Source organism: Natator depressus, chromosome 12, assembly GCF_965152275.1.
Source record: "Natator depressus isolate rNatDep1 chromosome 12, rNatDep2.hap1, whole genome shotgun sequence".
NCBI lineage: Eukaryota > Metazoa > Chordata > Testudines > Cheloniidae > Natator > Natator depressus.
The window spans coordinates 40,349,343-40,365,167 of NC_134245.1; the positions used below are offsets into that span (position 1 = coordinate 40,349,343).

At 42.5% G+C, this 15,825-nt stretch overlaps 1 protein-coding gene across 1 annotated transcript in view; it reads right to left on the reverse strand.

The window, feature by feature from the left end:
• The window catches only part of FANCA (FA complementation group A), a 68,520-nt gene that overhangs the window by 37,532 nt on the left and 15,163 nt on the right, over window positions 1–15,825 (reverse strand). Inside the window, exons 10-21 of the mRNA XM_074968920.1 lie at window positions 10,213–10,279; window positions 9,435–9,547; window positions 8,853–8,929; window positions 7,817–7,958; window positions 6,980–7,113; window positions 5,883–5,993; window positions 5,361–5,456; window positions 5,208–5,267; window positions 4,180–4,268; window positions 3,549–3,609; window positions 3,416–3,465; window positions 2,208–2,284 (exon numbers count right to left, since the gene is read on the reverse strand). Coding sequence (XP_074825021.1) covers window positions 2,208–2,284; window positions 3,416–3,465; window positions 3,549–3,609; window positions 4,180–4,268; window positions 5,208–5,267; window positions 5,361–5,456; window positions 5,883–5,993; window positions 6,980–7,113; window positions 7,817–7,958; window positions 8,853–8,929; window positions 9,435–9,547; window positions 10,213–10,279 — 1,077 coding nt within the window. The remainder of the gene's footprint in view (window positions 1–2,207; window positions 2,285–3,415; window positions 3,466–3,548; window positions 3,610–4,179; window positions 4,269–5,207; window positions 5,268–5,360; window positions 5,457–5,882; window positions 5,994–6,979; window positions 7,114–7,816; window positions 7,959–8,852; window positions 8,930–9,434; window positions 9,548–10,212; window positions 10,280–15,825) is intronic.

Consider the following 15,825-nt stretch of genomic DNA (forward strand, 5'->3'; position numbering starts at 1 on the left):
TTGAGGTTGATTGAGAGACCAAAATTATCACAAGCTGAAGAGAAACAGTTTATACTCCGCTGCATGTCAGACTCAGATTCGGCATTCAGAGAACAGTCATCAGCAAACAGAAGATCATGAACTGTCACTTCCTGTACCTGTGTCTTTATCTGTAGTCTCCTCAGATTGAAAATCTGCCATCAGTCCGGTATCTGATGCCAATCCCAGTGTCACAGTCACAAAAGGCATCTGTAAGCATGGCAGAAAACCTCATACTGAAGAGGACTGGGGCCAACACACAGCCCTGCTTGACTCCATTGATGACTGGGAATGGTTCAGATGACTCATCATCCATAACACAAGGGACCATGCCATCATGGAATTGCCGAACCATTGTGATGAATTTCTCTGGGCAAATGAATTTTGCCATGATCTTCCAAAGGCCCTCCCAACTGATTATAGTAAATGCTTTTTTCAGGTCAATGAAAGTCATATACAGGTTGGAGTTCTGTTCCTGGTATTTCTCTTGAAGTTGACAAGCTGCAAACACCATGTCTATGATCCTGCATCCTTTCCTGAAGCCACACTGTCTCTCAGGCAGGAGTCCTTATCCAATGTGTTGCACAAGGCGATTCAGCAGGTGGCCTAAACATTTTCTGCTTCACCTTAACCCTGGTCAGAATACTGCAGCTGATGGGGATCCTGCTACAGCGATCGAAAAAAAATCACACAAAAAAAGACATCACCCACACAGTCTTCCACCTGTCAAACTGTGACAAGAGGTCTTGGATGCATCTGAGCTTCAAGCACTGGCATCATATTAACTATGTCATCATCAGGAGAAGAGATAAACAGGATGTTAGAGTGACAAAGGCCATGAGAAATGCAGAATGCTGGACTGATCAAAGGCTTATAGTCTTCAAGCTGAATATCCAGATACATCCTAGTGGAAGACCACAAGGTAAAAAAAAGCACCCGAAAAGCTTAATGTCTCCAAATTAAAACAGGAGAATGTGAAACAGGCCTTTGCTGAAGAACTGCGCAACTTGTAACAATTGATGCAAACTAACAACATCAAGGAAAATTCGGCATCATGTACTCAGCTGCATCAAATATCCATGGTTCCATCACACGTAAACATCAAGATTGGTTTGATGAAAACAATACTGACAAAGGGAGACTATTGAATGAGAAATATCGGCTCCATAAGTCCTGTTTAGGAGACAGCATTTCAACGTCTAAGAAGGCAGTCTTCAACAACATCAAGAGGATTGTCCAACGCAAACTTAGAGAGATGCAAAACTGATGACTGAGCAGCCAGGCAGATGAGAGTCAGTCTTATGCAGACAGCAATGGTATGAAGAGTTTCTATGATGCTCTAAGGACAATCTATGGGCCATAATCATCAGGAACATTTCCAGTACTGAGTGCTGATGGTACCACACTGCTAAGTGACAAAGAAAAGATACAGTAAAGGTGGGCAGAACAGTTTAACAACATATCAAGCATCTATTAGCAAGGAGGCAATTGATCAACTGCCCCAGATTGATATTAACATATCTCTTGCTGATCCCCCAACGCTCACTGAAACTGCAAAAGTGATGGACCTGCTGTCAAATGGTAAAGCACCTGGAGCAGATGCTATACCAGAAGTCTATAAAGCCAGAGGCTTGCACATGGCTCTGAAACTGACTGAATTTTTCCAGTCAATGTGGACTCAAGGAACTATACCCCAGGAGTACAAGGTTGCATCCATCATCCACTTGTACAAACAGAAAAGGTAACAGACAATCCTGCAACAGCTGTCAGGGCATCTCCTTGTTGTCAATAACCAGCAAAATTCTCACCAGAATTATATGTACACACCTGACTACTAGAGAAGCTGGGGAGGAGGAAATCCAGAGGCCAATAAAGTCTTAAAGAAAAGCAAAGATCACTCATTTATTTATCTACACATTTTTATTACATCCATCACCCTGGATGGCAGATAGCCAAGCAAATATATTTAATACAAACACCACCCTAATAAAATTCAGAATCAAACTACAATATATTTGGTTTTATGTATTAATGAAACTCCAATCACTGTTGTCTATATATAGGGAAAGAATCTGATTTGTAATGCTTGGAAAAATTCCTATCTAAAAGGGCATCAGTGAAAACAGATGTTTAATCTTGGTTCATTGCTCTCACAAACTAATGCTTTAGTAAATACCGATATTTCTCACCTTGTAAGTGTTTCTCTTTCAAAGAATGACAAGCTTGGACATATCTGGAGTACAAGTTTGGCGGAATTTTGTCAGCTCTGCAGTAAGAGAAAGTTTTTTTTCCATTTACACCATTTAACCACAGAGTTCAGACTCATTAAAGTAAGTGCATAACTATATTTCATACAAGAATTTTTCCCCATAGACTAGTAACACTAAAGCAGACACTGCACTTGACAACATTTTTATGATCTGGCATAAGGTCAAGATAGTTGCACACTAGAGATTAGCAGTATTATATAATATGTGGGGGCAAGAGTGCACAAAAGGGAGTGCAGTTATGGGACAGAGCATGCACTCATCTCAAGTGCAGGACAAGACTGAGATCAAAGACTGTATGACCTCCAAACACTTGATAGGAAGGTAAACAATACTAAATGTTCATTACAGTGTTTACAGCAGGATTAGATCAATTATATCAGTTTAAGTTGTAACATGCAGCTAGGAACTTGTCTACATGGTGGGGTAATACGCTCTATGCGGGTGTGATTTCTAAAGCGTACTAACGTGCTTTAGTTGGTCCATGTAGACCCTGCTGGTGCACACTAAGCGTTCCCTAGTGCACTTTAACTTAGTACTGTTTCAGACAGCACTATATTGAAGAATACCAGCAGGGTCTATAAGGACCAATTAATGCTCAATAGGTTAGTGCACTTTAGAAATCACACCCTCATACAGTGCATTATCTCACCATATAGACAAGCCCTAAGTCTTAGATATAGTTTGGAATTAAGAGACACAATTGAATGCCTACAAATGAGGCATTCATATAGAAATGTTTGTGTTAAAGTCAGCTACAGAAAAGTTACTAGTTTTAAAACAAGTTTATTCCCACTGGGCAAGAAAATATCAAACAGTCAATATTCAGGAATGATTGAGTCCTTAACATGGAATATGTCCTCCTTAGACACTATCCTGACAAAACAAAGGCAGATCTTGAAGTATTGCCATTGCAGCAAACCCAGCAGCAAGGCACTGTACCTGCCAGCTGAAACCAGGTGTCTCAGAGGGGGAGAAATCCTATCCATGAGATTAGCTAGTAGGTACCATTTTGCAAACAAGGTGTCAGTGCATGAACCTCAGATAACCTGATTCTGCAGTCAAACATTCCTAACACATAGTCCAGAAAATCAGAAACTCCCTTTGCCTCATGTGCTTTATTTTCATACCTCTTTAAGGAGTCTATAAAAACGATGCGCGAGTCTGGAATTTCAGGGAGCTGTAACAAAAAGCAGCCAAGTCAGAAATGCATTTACTACCCACAAACATGTTTCCAAATGAAAGGATAAGAAAAATACTAACCACACGTGGCATGAGTAAGGCAGGAATAAAGTGGGAAGTATAATAGGGTCTTCTGAAAATACTGAAACAGAAGGGGAAAAGATTAGTAACTAAATACAGAGGGCAATTTCGTTAATATCTTAGGAGTGATTTCTGCTTGCTACACAAATAAGAATATTTGAGTATAGTTCCTTCAGTTAAAAACCAGAACAAACTTTATTAACCATAAAAACTCAGCAATTTAAAATGGAGAAATACCATACCCGGGTTAACTATTCTTACTGTGGGGTTTCCTTCCTGTTAGCTTCTCAGAGGATAGAGTCCAAATTCCCAGTTAGTATTCATAGTATGAAACACTGGGTTTTTCACACAGTGCATTCTTATAGACATTGGTTTCTTGATTTTTAAACATCCTCAAAAGATGGCTTTATAACGGAACCAGTGTCTTCCCTTCTGTGTGCACATGGCCTTTTTATCTTCTGAGTATCATCTGCACAAATAGCCTGAGTTTAGATGATTACTGTAGCACTGGATAAATTAGCAAGATTTTCTTAAGTGCTTCTTTGCTTCCATCCTAAACTTTTCTCTTATTTTTTCTTTGATGTGCTCTTGAAACAGAATCTTTTGAGAAACTTCTACAAAGATACCATACCTGGCCTCCATCACACTTGTTGGGATCTTCCCTGTATTTTCAAATATCCGAATGGCCTTTTCAACATCTTCAAGTGCCTGGCTCTGGGGCTGGCTCATGTAGGTGACAAGGAGGGAACAGCATAGTTTACTTTAGCATAACAGAGTCTTTAGCATAACAGAGTAAATCATTCTTGCCTTTTCTTTCATGCTTAGTAATGGTGGTCTTATTTTTACTGCACAGAGACAAAGGGTGCAACTACATAACTGAAATAGGCTGGTATGGAGAGTAACAGTGCAAGTATACTGGTAAGGCTGCTCTATCTTCTGTATTTCATGTGCTTTGGCTTTTGGGGTTGAATTCAGTGCTCATAACCTTTCACTTAATTGCATTGGCTAGAACTAAACAGAATGCAGGGTATGGCAATCTAGGCGTCTCTCAAGCAGGCTGCTAATCACATGAAGTTGCAACAACTTGTGGCAATCTCCCAGTGTGCAAACATATCTAATGCAGATGAGGAAGAGACTAGATGACCCTTTCACTAGGGACTTAAATAGAATTTGATCCTCCTGAGACAAACCACCAATGTACTTAGCTGCTGCACCACTGACAATAGCCCTATTTCATGCACTTTAAAATATATTCAGTTTCTTTACTTATTTCCACATTCCATCAGTATATCCTATTGCATTACCAACTAATCAAAATACAGAAAATATAGAATAAAGTGTGACTCAAAAGGATCAAGCCAAATATTCCCTTTTTGATTAGTATTATTCAAAATACATCTTAAACAAAACAGTATAAAACTGCAATCTGTAGACAACTCTCTCCCACCATGGATTATTCCCCTTAAATGTGAGAGTCATGTAGATTCTACAACAAACAGATGCTATACAAAATTAAAAATAATTAATTATTTACTGAGCTGATATTTTGCATAGTTTTGCATGTAGCCAATAATGCTGTGTAATTTTGTACTGAGAAGTGTTACCACAGTAACAAAAAGTATAATTTACTGGAAGTTATCCTGGAAAATCCTCCAGTACCTGCACAGCTTCCTTTGTTGAAGATAAATCCTCATAGAGCCCCATGTCTTCAATAGCAACCTGTAAGTCACAAGAAAAAGGAAAATGTCACAGAGCAACTGATATTCTGATGGAAAAGGATTTTTCAGGTGGAGGAGAATGTTTTTCACCAACCTTGAAATCAGCCAATCGGGTTTTGGCCAGAGTGATATATTCCAAGAGAAAGGGACGGTATTTTGTTGGTACAAAAGGTGGATGCATTATATGGACCTAAAGAGTAAATTCAAAGCAAGGGTTTATTATTTTGACAGCATACAAAAGCCAGCTTCTGGTTCATCTCCTTACAGATTCCTGGGAGCTCTGAAGCTAGACAATGACAAGGCACTGTTGCCTGCTTAAGAGCTCACAGAAAAGCCAGTTATATGGCAAAGGAAATCTTTCCACATAAAAAATTGCTATGAATTTTAATTTAGTGCCAAGGTACTCTTTCTTCATTGTGTCAAGGCATTAAAAGAACCCTCTGCTACTTTATTTTACAGAGAAAACTTGGTCCTGCTTCTCAGGTACATATTGAAAGTTATAATAATAATCTGGCCCAGTCAAGGGCCATGTGACCTTAGTCTGATAAGCTGAAGCAGTTTGGAACAGACCCCTAACAGCCCCACAAGAAAATGATCTTCATAAGAAGCTTCTCACCTTCAGATATTGGGGTGCTTCAAAGGGAACCAATTCTGATAGGAACTCGAAGAGAAAGACCAAAGCCTTCTTACTGCTACCATGATAACCACTGGCATTGCCAAAGGAAACCTGAAAGGGGGAAAATGCAAATATTGTCTTTCAGGCTTGATAAAATTACTACCGTTGCACCCTGCTACACTCAGTGCAGAAATCCCAAATACCCTACAAATCTTATCTGCCCAGATAGTGTTTCTGCAAAAAGATATTCAAAGGATACTATTTATAAAAAAAATAAATCAATCTGCTGGAAAATCTACCACAGTAAATATCAAAGTTTGGTTTAATGCTCTCTCGTGAGGACATTTATAGATAGTTAAATGAGGTGATATACTGAAGGATTTGCAAGAGCAAATGTACCGGTTTCTACACAGGGGAAATATATCTTTGTTCTGATACAGTTAAGCATTACAGGGATAATATATTGATTTATTAAGATCACACAAACAAAGAATCATTTCACTTTTCAATAAATCCTAAATATTTCACCATCAAAAGCTTCAGGACATATTTTCAGACCTTTCAAGACAATTTACATGTACAAAAATGCATGAGAATTTGTATGCGTAAATTGCATACAGATTTACAACAACTGTAAAAGCAAATGATCAATTATCCTAACTGATCAACACATGCAATTACAAAAACTGCACACACATTTTTGGTAAACATGAGTACCTTACACATGCATTTCTCTAGCCTACAACTTGTGTTAATGATGATTTCAATTATGATCGTAACAAATGTTGTGCAAGGAGAGACATTTCTGACCAATAAATGGAGAAGCCAACAAGGAGTTAGGGAGGGAGGAAGGAAAGAGCAGAGAAAGCTAGACTGATTAAAGAAGCAATTTATTTGTAAATACAAAGGCAATATTTAAGACTAATAATATACAGTATCATCAATTGTTGCTCTATTTCTACTCCAGGCTGACTGACTGAAATGAAGATCTTCTTGTACACGTTTATATCAACTCATTCTTTCCAACTGTCTCCCTTGTACACACTTCCTCTTCAGTTAAGGAATAAGATTCCCAGTTAGTCCTTATTTAGTCTTACCTTAAACCATTCAGCATAGGGCATGAACACAGCAGGACCCTCAAGGGCAGCCTGACGAGCTATCAAGAATGCAGTGATCATGTTTTCCATATCGTAATTCTCAAAGGCTTTTATCAGCAGACTGCTCAGTAGGTCTAGAAAAGGTATAACAATAGGCCCAAAACACTAAATATCTGTGGTAAAAACTTAATGGAATCTTGGCAACTGTGTTGGAATATTACTACAATAAATGAAGCCAATTATCTATGGAAAAAAAGAGGTCTGGGAAACAGGGACAAGGGGCAGCACATAATACTACACTACAGATTCAAATTTGGGAGAGGCTTTGGGACTCTATCTCAACATCTTTTCATATATAATAAAAAGGCACCGTTGCTATTCAACAAATCCTTTAGACTCTACAGGGCTCCAAGCACTGCACAGAATACAGCAATTGAATGCACAATAGGAAACGCAGAAAAATGGAGTTTACCTACTAGTATCACATTGCAAATGCACACGTGAAGGCAGAAGTCAGACTCTGGAACACCCTGCCAACCACATTAGCAATTAAGATGGTTATCACATAACCACAGCGAGCTGAATTTAAAATTTGAGAAAGGGGAAAGTCATAGCATGTAGCACGTGCATCAAGGTGAAACTTGGAGTATTTAACAGGAAAAGCAGAGCTCCTGAATTGTTTATTACCTTATAAACACAGCAGACAATTATACGTCTGAAGCCATCTAAAAGCAGTGATTATAAATTTAATATTATAATGGCTGACTGTTCAGCATTTGGAAAGCAAGACACAGCAATGCACACAGGTTCCCTACCAAGTTTCTCAGCCCTCTGTACCTTTAACCAGCTGCTCTGCTTCAGTCTGGCAGACTACCAATGTAGAAAAGCAGGACAGCACGTGCTGCCAATTCACCTCATGAGTCTCCAGAATCTGCTGCAAATGACACATCAACTTCTCTGCACTGAATGCCACAAACAGCTGGAAGACAGGAACAGTGAATCTCTTTAGCTATGCATTCTAACCAGGCACTAAAGTGAAACCCACCCAGATTCTCTTCTCACAGGACACTCCTGACTTCATTAATAAGAAGAAAAGGAGTACTTGTGGCACCTTAGAGACTAACCAATTTATTTGAGCATAAGCTTTCGTGAGCTACAGCTCACTTCATCGGATGCATCCGATGAAGAGAGCTGTAGCTCACGAAAGCTTATGCTCAAATAAATTGGTTAGTCTCTAAGGTGCCACAAGTACTCCTTTTCTTTTTGCGAATACAGACTAACACGGCTGTTACTCTGAAACCTTTCATTAATAAGGTAATTCCCTTCTTCCTTATTTTCAGACAAAGCTACCTGTCCAACGCACCAGCTTCCCAGACCCCTAGTCCTTTTTGACCCTATTCCTGCTACAACAAACAGCAATTCTCCCATTTACTTCAGTGGGAGCAAGGTCAAGTCCTTTAACAAAACCAAACAACCCAAGTGCCCTGCGCCCAGCACTTTATTTATTTATTTATAGTTACTGTTATTGTTAAATGAGTGCTTTTACTTTCATTTTCCCTCCTTTATCCACACATAGTTGTACAAAGTTAAATCAAAACAAAAAATCTTATGACTACATTTTCTTTCCACCACACCGTTGCCTACCTCTATTAGGTGACTCAGATTGTGTGACTGAAATACACTGTTCTTGAGAAGTCCCATCTCAATCTAGAGTATATTATTAGCATTTCAACAAGAAAAATAAGTATACAAACTGGAGTAAATATATTCTTAAACCAATTTTAATACATCAAGCAGTGAAAGTTTTCAGAAATTGAAGATCTGCAAAAATATAAACAATATTCTCTTTGCAAATCTTGGGAGACAGACATACTTTGCGATACAAGGTAGTAAGCAGTGGACAGGTTCTTGCAAAACTCCACTCTCTCTGCATATGTATGGCATCAGATGCTGCGTCCACAGGAAAGAAAACAAGTTTTATTATTACCAGTAGTTAGATCAGGAATAAAAACATGAAACCTCCCTGAAATCAGGCATCCAGATATATTTCAGACAGTGATTCACCACCTTTCCTCACACTTTAACAGACAGCCTGCATTTAGTACTATGTGTAAACTTCTCCCAATTAGCAGGTAAGCAGCGCCACACCACAGTTCAATGGGGCTATTTTCCATGTGCTTTGCAGTCCAAATGTATTTCTTCCTGGACAAGTCATGCTTTAGAGTAGGCACCAAAGACCAGCAGCCCTCCTGCCTTAACATTTGATGTAAGCCAATAGAAAATAAACCACACACACAAAAAAGTGACATCAAGCACTGGGGGGGGGGGGGGGGGGGGGGGGACTGTATTGTACACTTAGAACTCAATTTTTTCCTATAACTGTATCACATTACAGCCAAGGATTGATGCACTAGCTACAGCATGAAGAGCTAGCCTTTCCTTCCTTGAGTCCTACCTTTCAACAAAGGATTATAGGTAAGAATCTCAGTCAGGGTGTGAATGAAGAACTGTTGCAAAGACTCTGGAAAGTTGGTGCTTTTGTACATTGTCACAGTGAATATGTTCAGCCTACAAATGAAAAACAACAAAAGAACTGTTCAGGAACAATAAACGGGAGCCACGATCCACGATATATGGAGTACAGTTCATTACTATTTTTCCCTTTAAATTTGTTTTCACCAGTCAAACTGCCAAAATGAAGAAAACTTTGACAGTTTTTATAATACATACAAAAAGAGGTTACTGTGTATTCTGCTCAAACTATCAGCTTTACACAACACCACAGGCTGGGACTGAAGACTGAAAGATGCATAGCAGGAATGCTAATTGGGAATAGGATCAAAGCAGGACTAAGGGTGTCTGGAAGCAGGAAATTCAGGAGGAGATCTGAACTGATGGAAGCTGCAGGGGACAGGAAGACGAGAACTAGGGTAGGAATAACTGCCAGGAAAGTCACAGAATGCCTTGTGGGGATACCATACAATTCAGAAGTGGCACCTATATTGCCAAAATATACTTTACTACACTTACATTTATTTTCTGCAGATATCGTCTATGGTGTTTGCATACATATATTTGATGAGGGAGGGGAATGCCAAAAATAAGTAGCCATACTTTTAAATTATTTGTAAACAGGTTAAAATATACTCATTTTATAATTTTTATGTCTATAGAAAACAGACATGCAATAGTGGGAAAAACACAGACAATACTCACAGGAGGAGATTTCTTACCAGCATTTCACAGCCTGTAATTTAGAAGAATCTTCCTGTTTTTCATTAGCAACAGCATCAAGTACCCCTGATCCCCCAAAATAAAAACAAAAAACAAAAAAACACAAATAGTCAAAGGAAGAGAAAGAAAGATGGAAAAAACACTGTCATTAAACATGGAAGAACTAATTAGAACAAGCAACATGTTTCAGAGTAGCAGCCGTGTTAATTTGTATCTGCAAAAAAACCAGGAGTACTTGTGGCACCTTAGAGACTAACAAATTTATTAGAGCATAAGCTTTCGTGGGCTACAGCCCACTTCATCAGCTGCATAGATTGGAACATATAGGAAGAAGATAACAAGGTGGAGTAAGAGGCTAATTCTTAATTAATTAGCCTCTTACTCCACCTTTTCATGTTCTCTGTAGGTTATATATCTTCGTCCTATATGTTCCATTCTATGCATCCAATGAAGTGGGCTGTAGCCCACAAAAGCTTATGCTCAAATAAATTTGTTAGTCTCTAAGGTGACACAAGTACTCCTGTTCTTTTTTCAACAAGCAATATGTGCACCCTTTAAGGAGGTGACCCCATTAGGGAAATGGGCAGCAGGAACCATTCATCAGTGCTCGGTTCTTATGAAAATTTCTCTAAGTAACACAAAGGCTTAGAAGCTACTAATACTAACCTTGAACCATTTTAAAAGGCTCCCCAGCATGCACTAGAAATTAAACCATTTAAAGATATACATAAATGAAAATTTAATTTCCAAACCCTAGGGCCCTAGATTCTGAAGTTTGATGTGCTAGTGAAGATCCTTGCACCTGTTTGGAGTCCCACTAAAGACAATAGGATTCTGCATGGAGGAAGGTAGTTTATGCTAGAAGATCATATATTCACTTATTCTTTAGTGGATGACTGATTCTCCTCCTGATAAAGCAGAATTCTGCTTGTTAATTCCCCCCGTCAGTCCCAACTCTGGGGTTTTCCCATGTTATATCTACTCAGAGCATGGCTACACTTGCAGATGTAGAGCGCCGTGAGTTAAACCTGCCTTCATACAGCACAGTAGGAAAAGCACAGCAGTCTGTCCACACTGACAGCTGCAAGCACACTGGCGTGGCCACATTTGCAGCACTTGCAGTGGCACTGGGAGCAGTGCATTGTGGGCAGCTATCCCACAGAGCACCTCTTCCCATTCTGGAGCTGTGGCTTGTGGGAAGGGGGCAGAGAGTGCGGGGCACTCTGGGTCCTGTCCCAACGCCCCGTGATGCATCAGTTCACATCCCAGCATTCCCTTTGCTTCCGTCCACATTTGGTGCCATCTTTCAATGGTTTTTGTACTGTGCGCTCTGTCTTCCCTTTCAATCTGCAGGAACGGAGCCCGAACTGCTGAGGAGTATGCTGACGAGTCTCGCCAGCACATCACATTTGGCAGTCGAGTTATTCCTTAAGATCCAAAGTGACAGTGAGGACTCCGACGACAATATCGATTCGAGTAATGTAAACTACATGAGTTTGCTTGTGGCATTCACGGACATGCTCACCACCATGGAATGCCGCTTTTGGGCTTGGGAAACAAGCACTGAGTGGTGGGATCACATCGTCATGCAAGTCTGGGATGACGAGCAGTGACTGCAGAACTTTTGGATGAGAAAAGCCACTTTCATGGGACTGTGTGAGGAGCTCGCCCCCATCCTGCGGCGCAAGGACACGAGATTGAGAGCTGCCCTGACAGGGGCAACTCCAAACAGCTACCGATCGGTCGCTAACCAGTTTGGAGTGGGGAAGTCAACTGTTGGAATTGTGTTGATGCAAGTTTGCAGGGCCATTAATCACATCCTGCTCAGAAGAACAGTGACTCTGGGTAACGTGCATGACATTGTGTCTGGCTCTGCACAAATGGGTTTCCCTAACTGCGGAGGGGCGATAGATGGGAAGCATATTCCAATTCTGCACCAGCCCACCTAGCCTCCAAGTATATTAATCGGAAAGGCTATTTCTCTATGGTTCTCCAGGCACTTGTGGATCATCGTGGGCATTTCATTGACATTAACACAGGCTGGCCCAGAAAGGTGCATGATGCACTCATCTTTTGTAACACTGGCCTGTTCAGGAAGCTGCAAGCTGGGACTTTTTTCTCCAGACCAGCAGTTCAACGTAGGGGAAGTCGAAATGCCCACTGTGATCCTTGGAGACCCCGCTTACCCTTTGATGCCGTGGCTCATGAAACCCTACACAGGGAGCCTTGACAGCAGCAAGGAGAGGTTCAACAACAGGCTGAGCCGGTGCAGAATGTGTGGAGTGTGCTTTTGGCTGTTTAAAGGGTCGCTGGCGCTCTCTGTGTAGGAAGCTGGACCTGGCCAATAACAGCATCCCCGTGGTTTTATCCGCGTGTTGTACCCTCCATAACAATTGTTAAGGGAAGGGTGAAAGATTCACTCACGCATGGAACTTGGAGGTTCAACACCTGGAGGCTGAATTTGAACAGCCAGAGAGCAGGGCTATTAGAGAGGCCCAGCGCGGGGCTGCAAGGATTAGGGATGGCTTGAAGGAGCAATTTGAGGCTGAAAGCCAACAGTAATGTCTGATGTGGTGCCCTGCACGGGAGTGAAGTGCAGTAGGAATCTGTGTTTGCTACGTATGAAACACTGACTTGCAGTGCCTGTTGCTTTCCTGGGCTAAGGTTTCTTTTACGTTATGCAATAATAAAGAATGTTTTCAAAGCCAAAAAATCAATTTATTGAAAAGAAACACAACACAACTGCTTGTGAAACACAAAGGGCAAGGGGGTGGGGAACAGTACAATCACAGATTTGTATATGTCCCATCTGGAGTGCTGAGCAATGCATGCTGCACTTCAGGATAGCTACACTGCATGGTGATGGGGGTTGAGTACAGTGGGTAAGGGTCGTAGTTTTCAGGGCTGGGTGGTAAAGCTACAGGTGTTGGAGGCAATGGGTAGCGGTAAGAACTCGGATGTTGGGGAAAGTGGTTTGGAGGCGACATGGTGGTAGAAGAGTTTTGGGACAAGGGCTGTGGGGGGAAGGGGAGCACACGCGGGGGCACAGTAGTGCTCCGCCTGCCTGACTACAAGCGCCTGGATCGAGTCCGCTTGGCGCTCCATGATGCTTATCAGCCGCTCTGTACTTTGGTGCCAGCGATCCGCATTCTGCTGGCAGACCCTCCTTTCACTCTCCCGCCACTCCTGCACTTTTTTATTTTCATTAGTTGAATGCTGCATGAAATCATGCAGCATGTCCTCTTTGCTTCTATGTGACCTCTTCCTGATTCTTTGCAGCCTCTCGGCCGTTGATAACACGGACGGCTGAGATCTCAAAGTTACATCTGTAAAGGTAAAATGCAACACTTAACAGAGGCAGCATTGTTCACACCAGACAGAGCAATGATTCCCCCGTAGTCAAGGGCAAGCACAGTCTACACAATAGCATAATTTGCCTGTGCCAAAGCGAGCGCACATAAAGCACGGGAGCCCCAAAATGGTGAGTAAGACAGGATCAAGAGTGACTGATTGTTTCACGGCTGTACTGTCCTCTGGGTTTCTGTGCCTTGGGGAGAGCCAACAGTGGCAGGGGGCCCCTGTACTGAACACTGTCCCCACATTTTCCACAGGAGTTCATCCTGGGAGATATCTCGCTGCTGAAGGTGACCAGGGAAGCAAGGGAGGGTCTTCTACTGCAATGCGGCTTCCGCTCTGGCCCATATGCAGCGTGCCTGTGTGCAGCAATGGTCTCCCCGCCCCTCACGGCACAGTGACGCGGACAAGTTAGCTTTACTGGGACGAGGACAACAGTGGCTTTCCCGAAAAACCTGCGCAAGCATATTGCCCAAGTTCTGGCTGAGACCTTTGAAGAGATTACCGAGGCCAATTACCACAATGTGAGAGAGCACATCGACGCCCTATTCTGCATCTAGGCATGCATGCGGCCCTAACCCTCCTCGTCCCAAGAGGAAGTTATTTGGTACAGGCTTCCCAAAATAAAAGCCGCTTACCGGGAACCTCCTCTGGTGTTTGTCCCTCCCCAAGCACCGGCCGCTGCGACTGGCTACCTTCCTCCTGGCTTGAGAACAGCTCCTGGCTGCACGCATCTACGGATTCCAGGCACCCTCGCTCCCGCTTTGCTGCTGCTCCTCCTCCTCCTGCCGCATTGTTGCACTGGCCTCTCAGGTGTCCATGGTGGTACTCGGCATGGAGGTGGGGTCGCCCCCAAGTATTGCATCCAGCTCTTTGTAAAAACGGCAGGTCGCAGGGGCAGCACTGGAGAGGCTGTTTGTCTCTCGGGCTTTGTGGTAGGCATTCCACAACTCCTTCACTTTAACCCTGCACTGCAGTGCATCCCCTTTCCACCATGGCCCTTGATATCTGCCTGAAGACATCCTGTGGCTGTAATTCCTGTGGCTGGAGCGCAGCTGGGACTGGACAGCTTCCTCCCCCCAAACACTGATGAGGTCCAGCCCCTTGCCATTGCTCCATACTGGAGATCGCCTGGCACGTGGAGGCATGGTCACCTGGAAAGATTCACCGAGAGCACTCCACACCTGGCTGAGCAAACAGGAAGGGGATTTTCAAAATTCCCAGAGAATTTAAAGGGCGGGTCTGATGGTTGGTCACCTGAGGGCAGGGCAGTAGAGTTCAAAGTGATGACCAGAGTGGCTAGCACAGGCTTTGTGGGACACTTCTGGAGACCGATCAGAGCGCACTATAGGACCAGGGCATCCACACTGGTACCACGGTGTTCCAGCGGGGGCGCAGCAAACATTATTCCACTCGCCAAGGTGGAGTACCAGCAGCGCTGTAGCTGCGGAGACAGAGCACTCTACGTGCCTTGCCAGTGTGGACGGGTAGTGAGCTAGGGCACCTGGGGCTCCTTTATTGTGCTGTAACTCGTAAGTGTAGCCAAGCCCTAAGTAACACTCAAATGAAGACTAGGCCTACTGCATTAATTGTTGACAAAGACAACGAAGTGCACTGGCAACTCACACCCAGTACTGTCTTGGCCCATCAAGTTACAGTTCTCATTGACCAGACTAAATGCTGATCTTTTACTCTAGCGCAGTGGTTTACAACCTTTGGTCGGCAGACCCCTGGGGGTCCGTAGGCTATGTCTAAGATCTCCAAAGAGGTCCACACCTCCATCTGAAATTTTCTAGGGGGTCCATAAATGGAAAAAGATTTAAAACCACTGTTCTAGTGAATGCGATAGACAGAACAGCTTTTCCGTTTCTTGCTCCATCACATCTTCGAAAGTCTCAAAATTACTGAAGGGAAATCAAAGAACTCTTGAGCTTTAAGGAAAGAGCCCTTTGATTAAGACTGGGGGTTCTCTCTTGTGACCCACTTTTAAAAGGAAATGTACTCGGATGCAGGAGATGCACAAATGCCCCATACTTGTTCCTTATCTGCCAGACCCTGCTATTTTCTCTCTTTATTCTCTCCCTTCCTAAAGGGGAATACATTAATGTTAAATAGAGGAGACTAGGGGAGGGAAGAGGAGAAAAACCACTCTGATCTTCAGACACAGGAGCTCACTATCACTGTATACCTAATATAAAGTATAATGCTCCCACTGCTTCTCTCACGCTGACACTTCTCCCCCAGACCAAGGTCTTTGT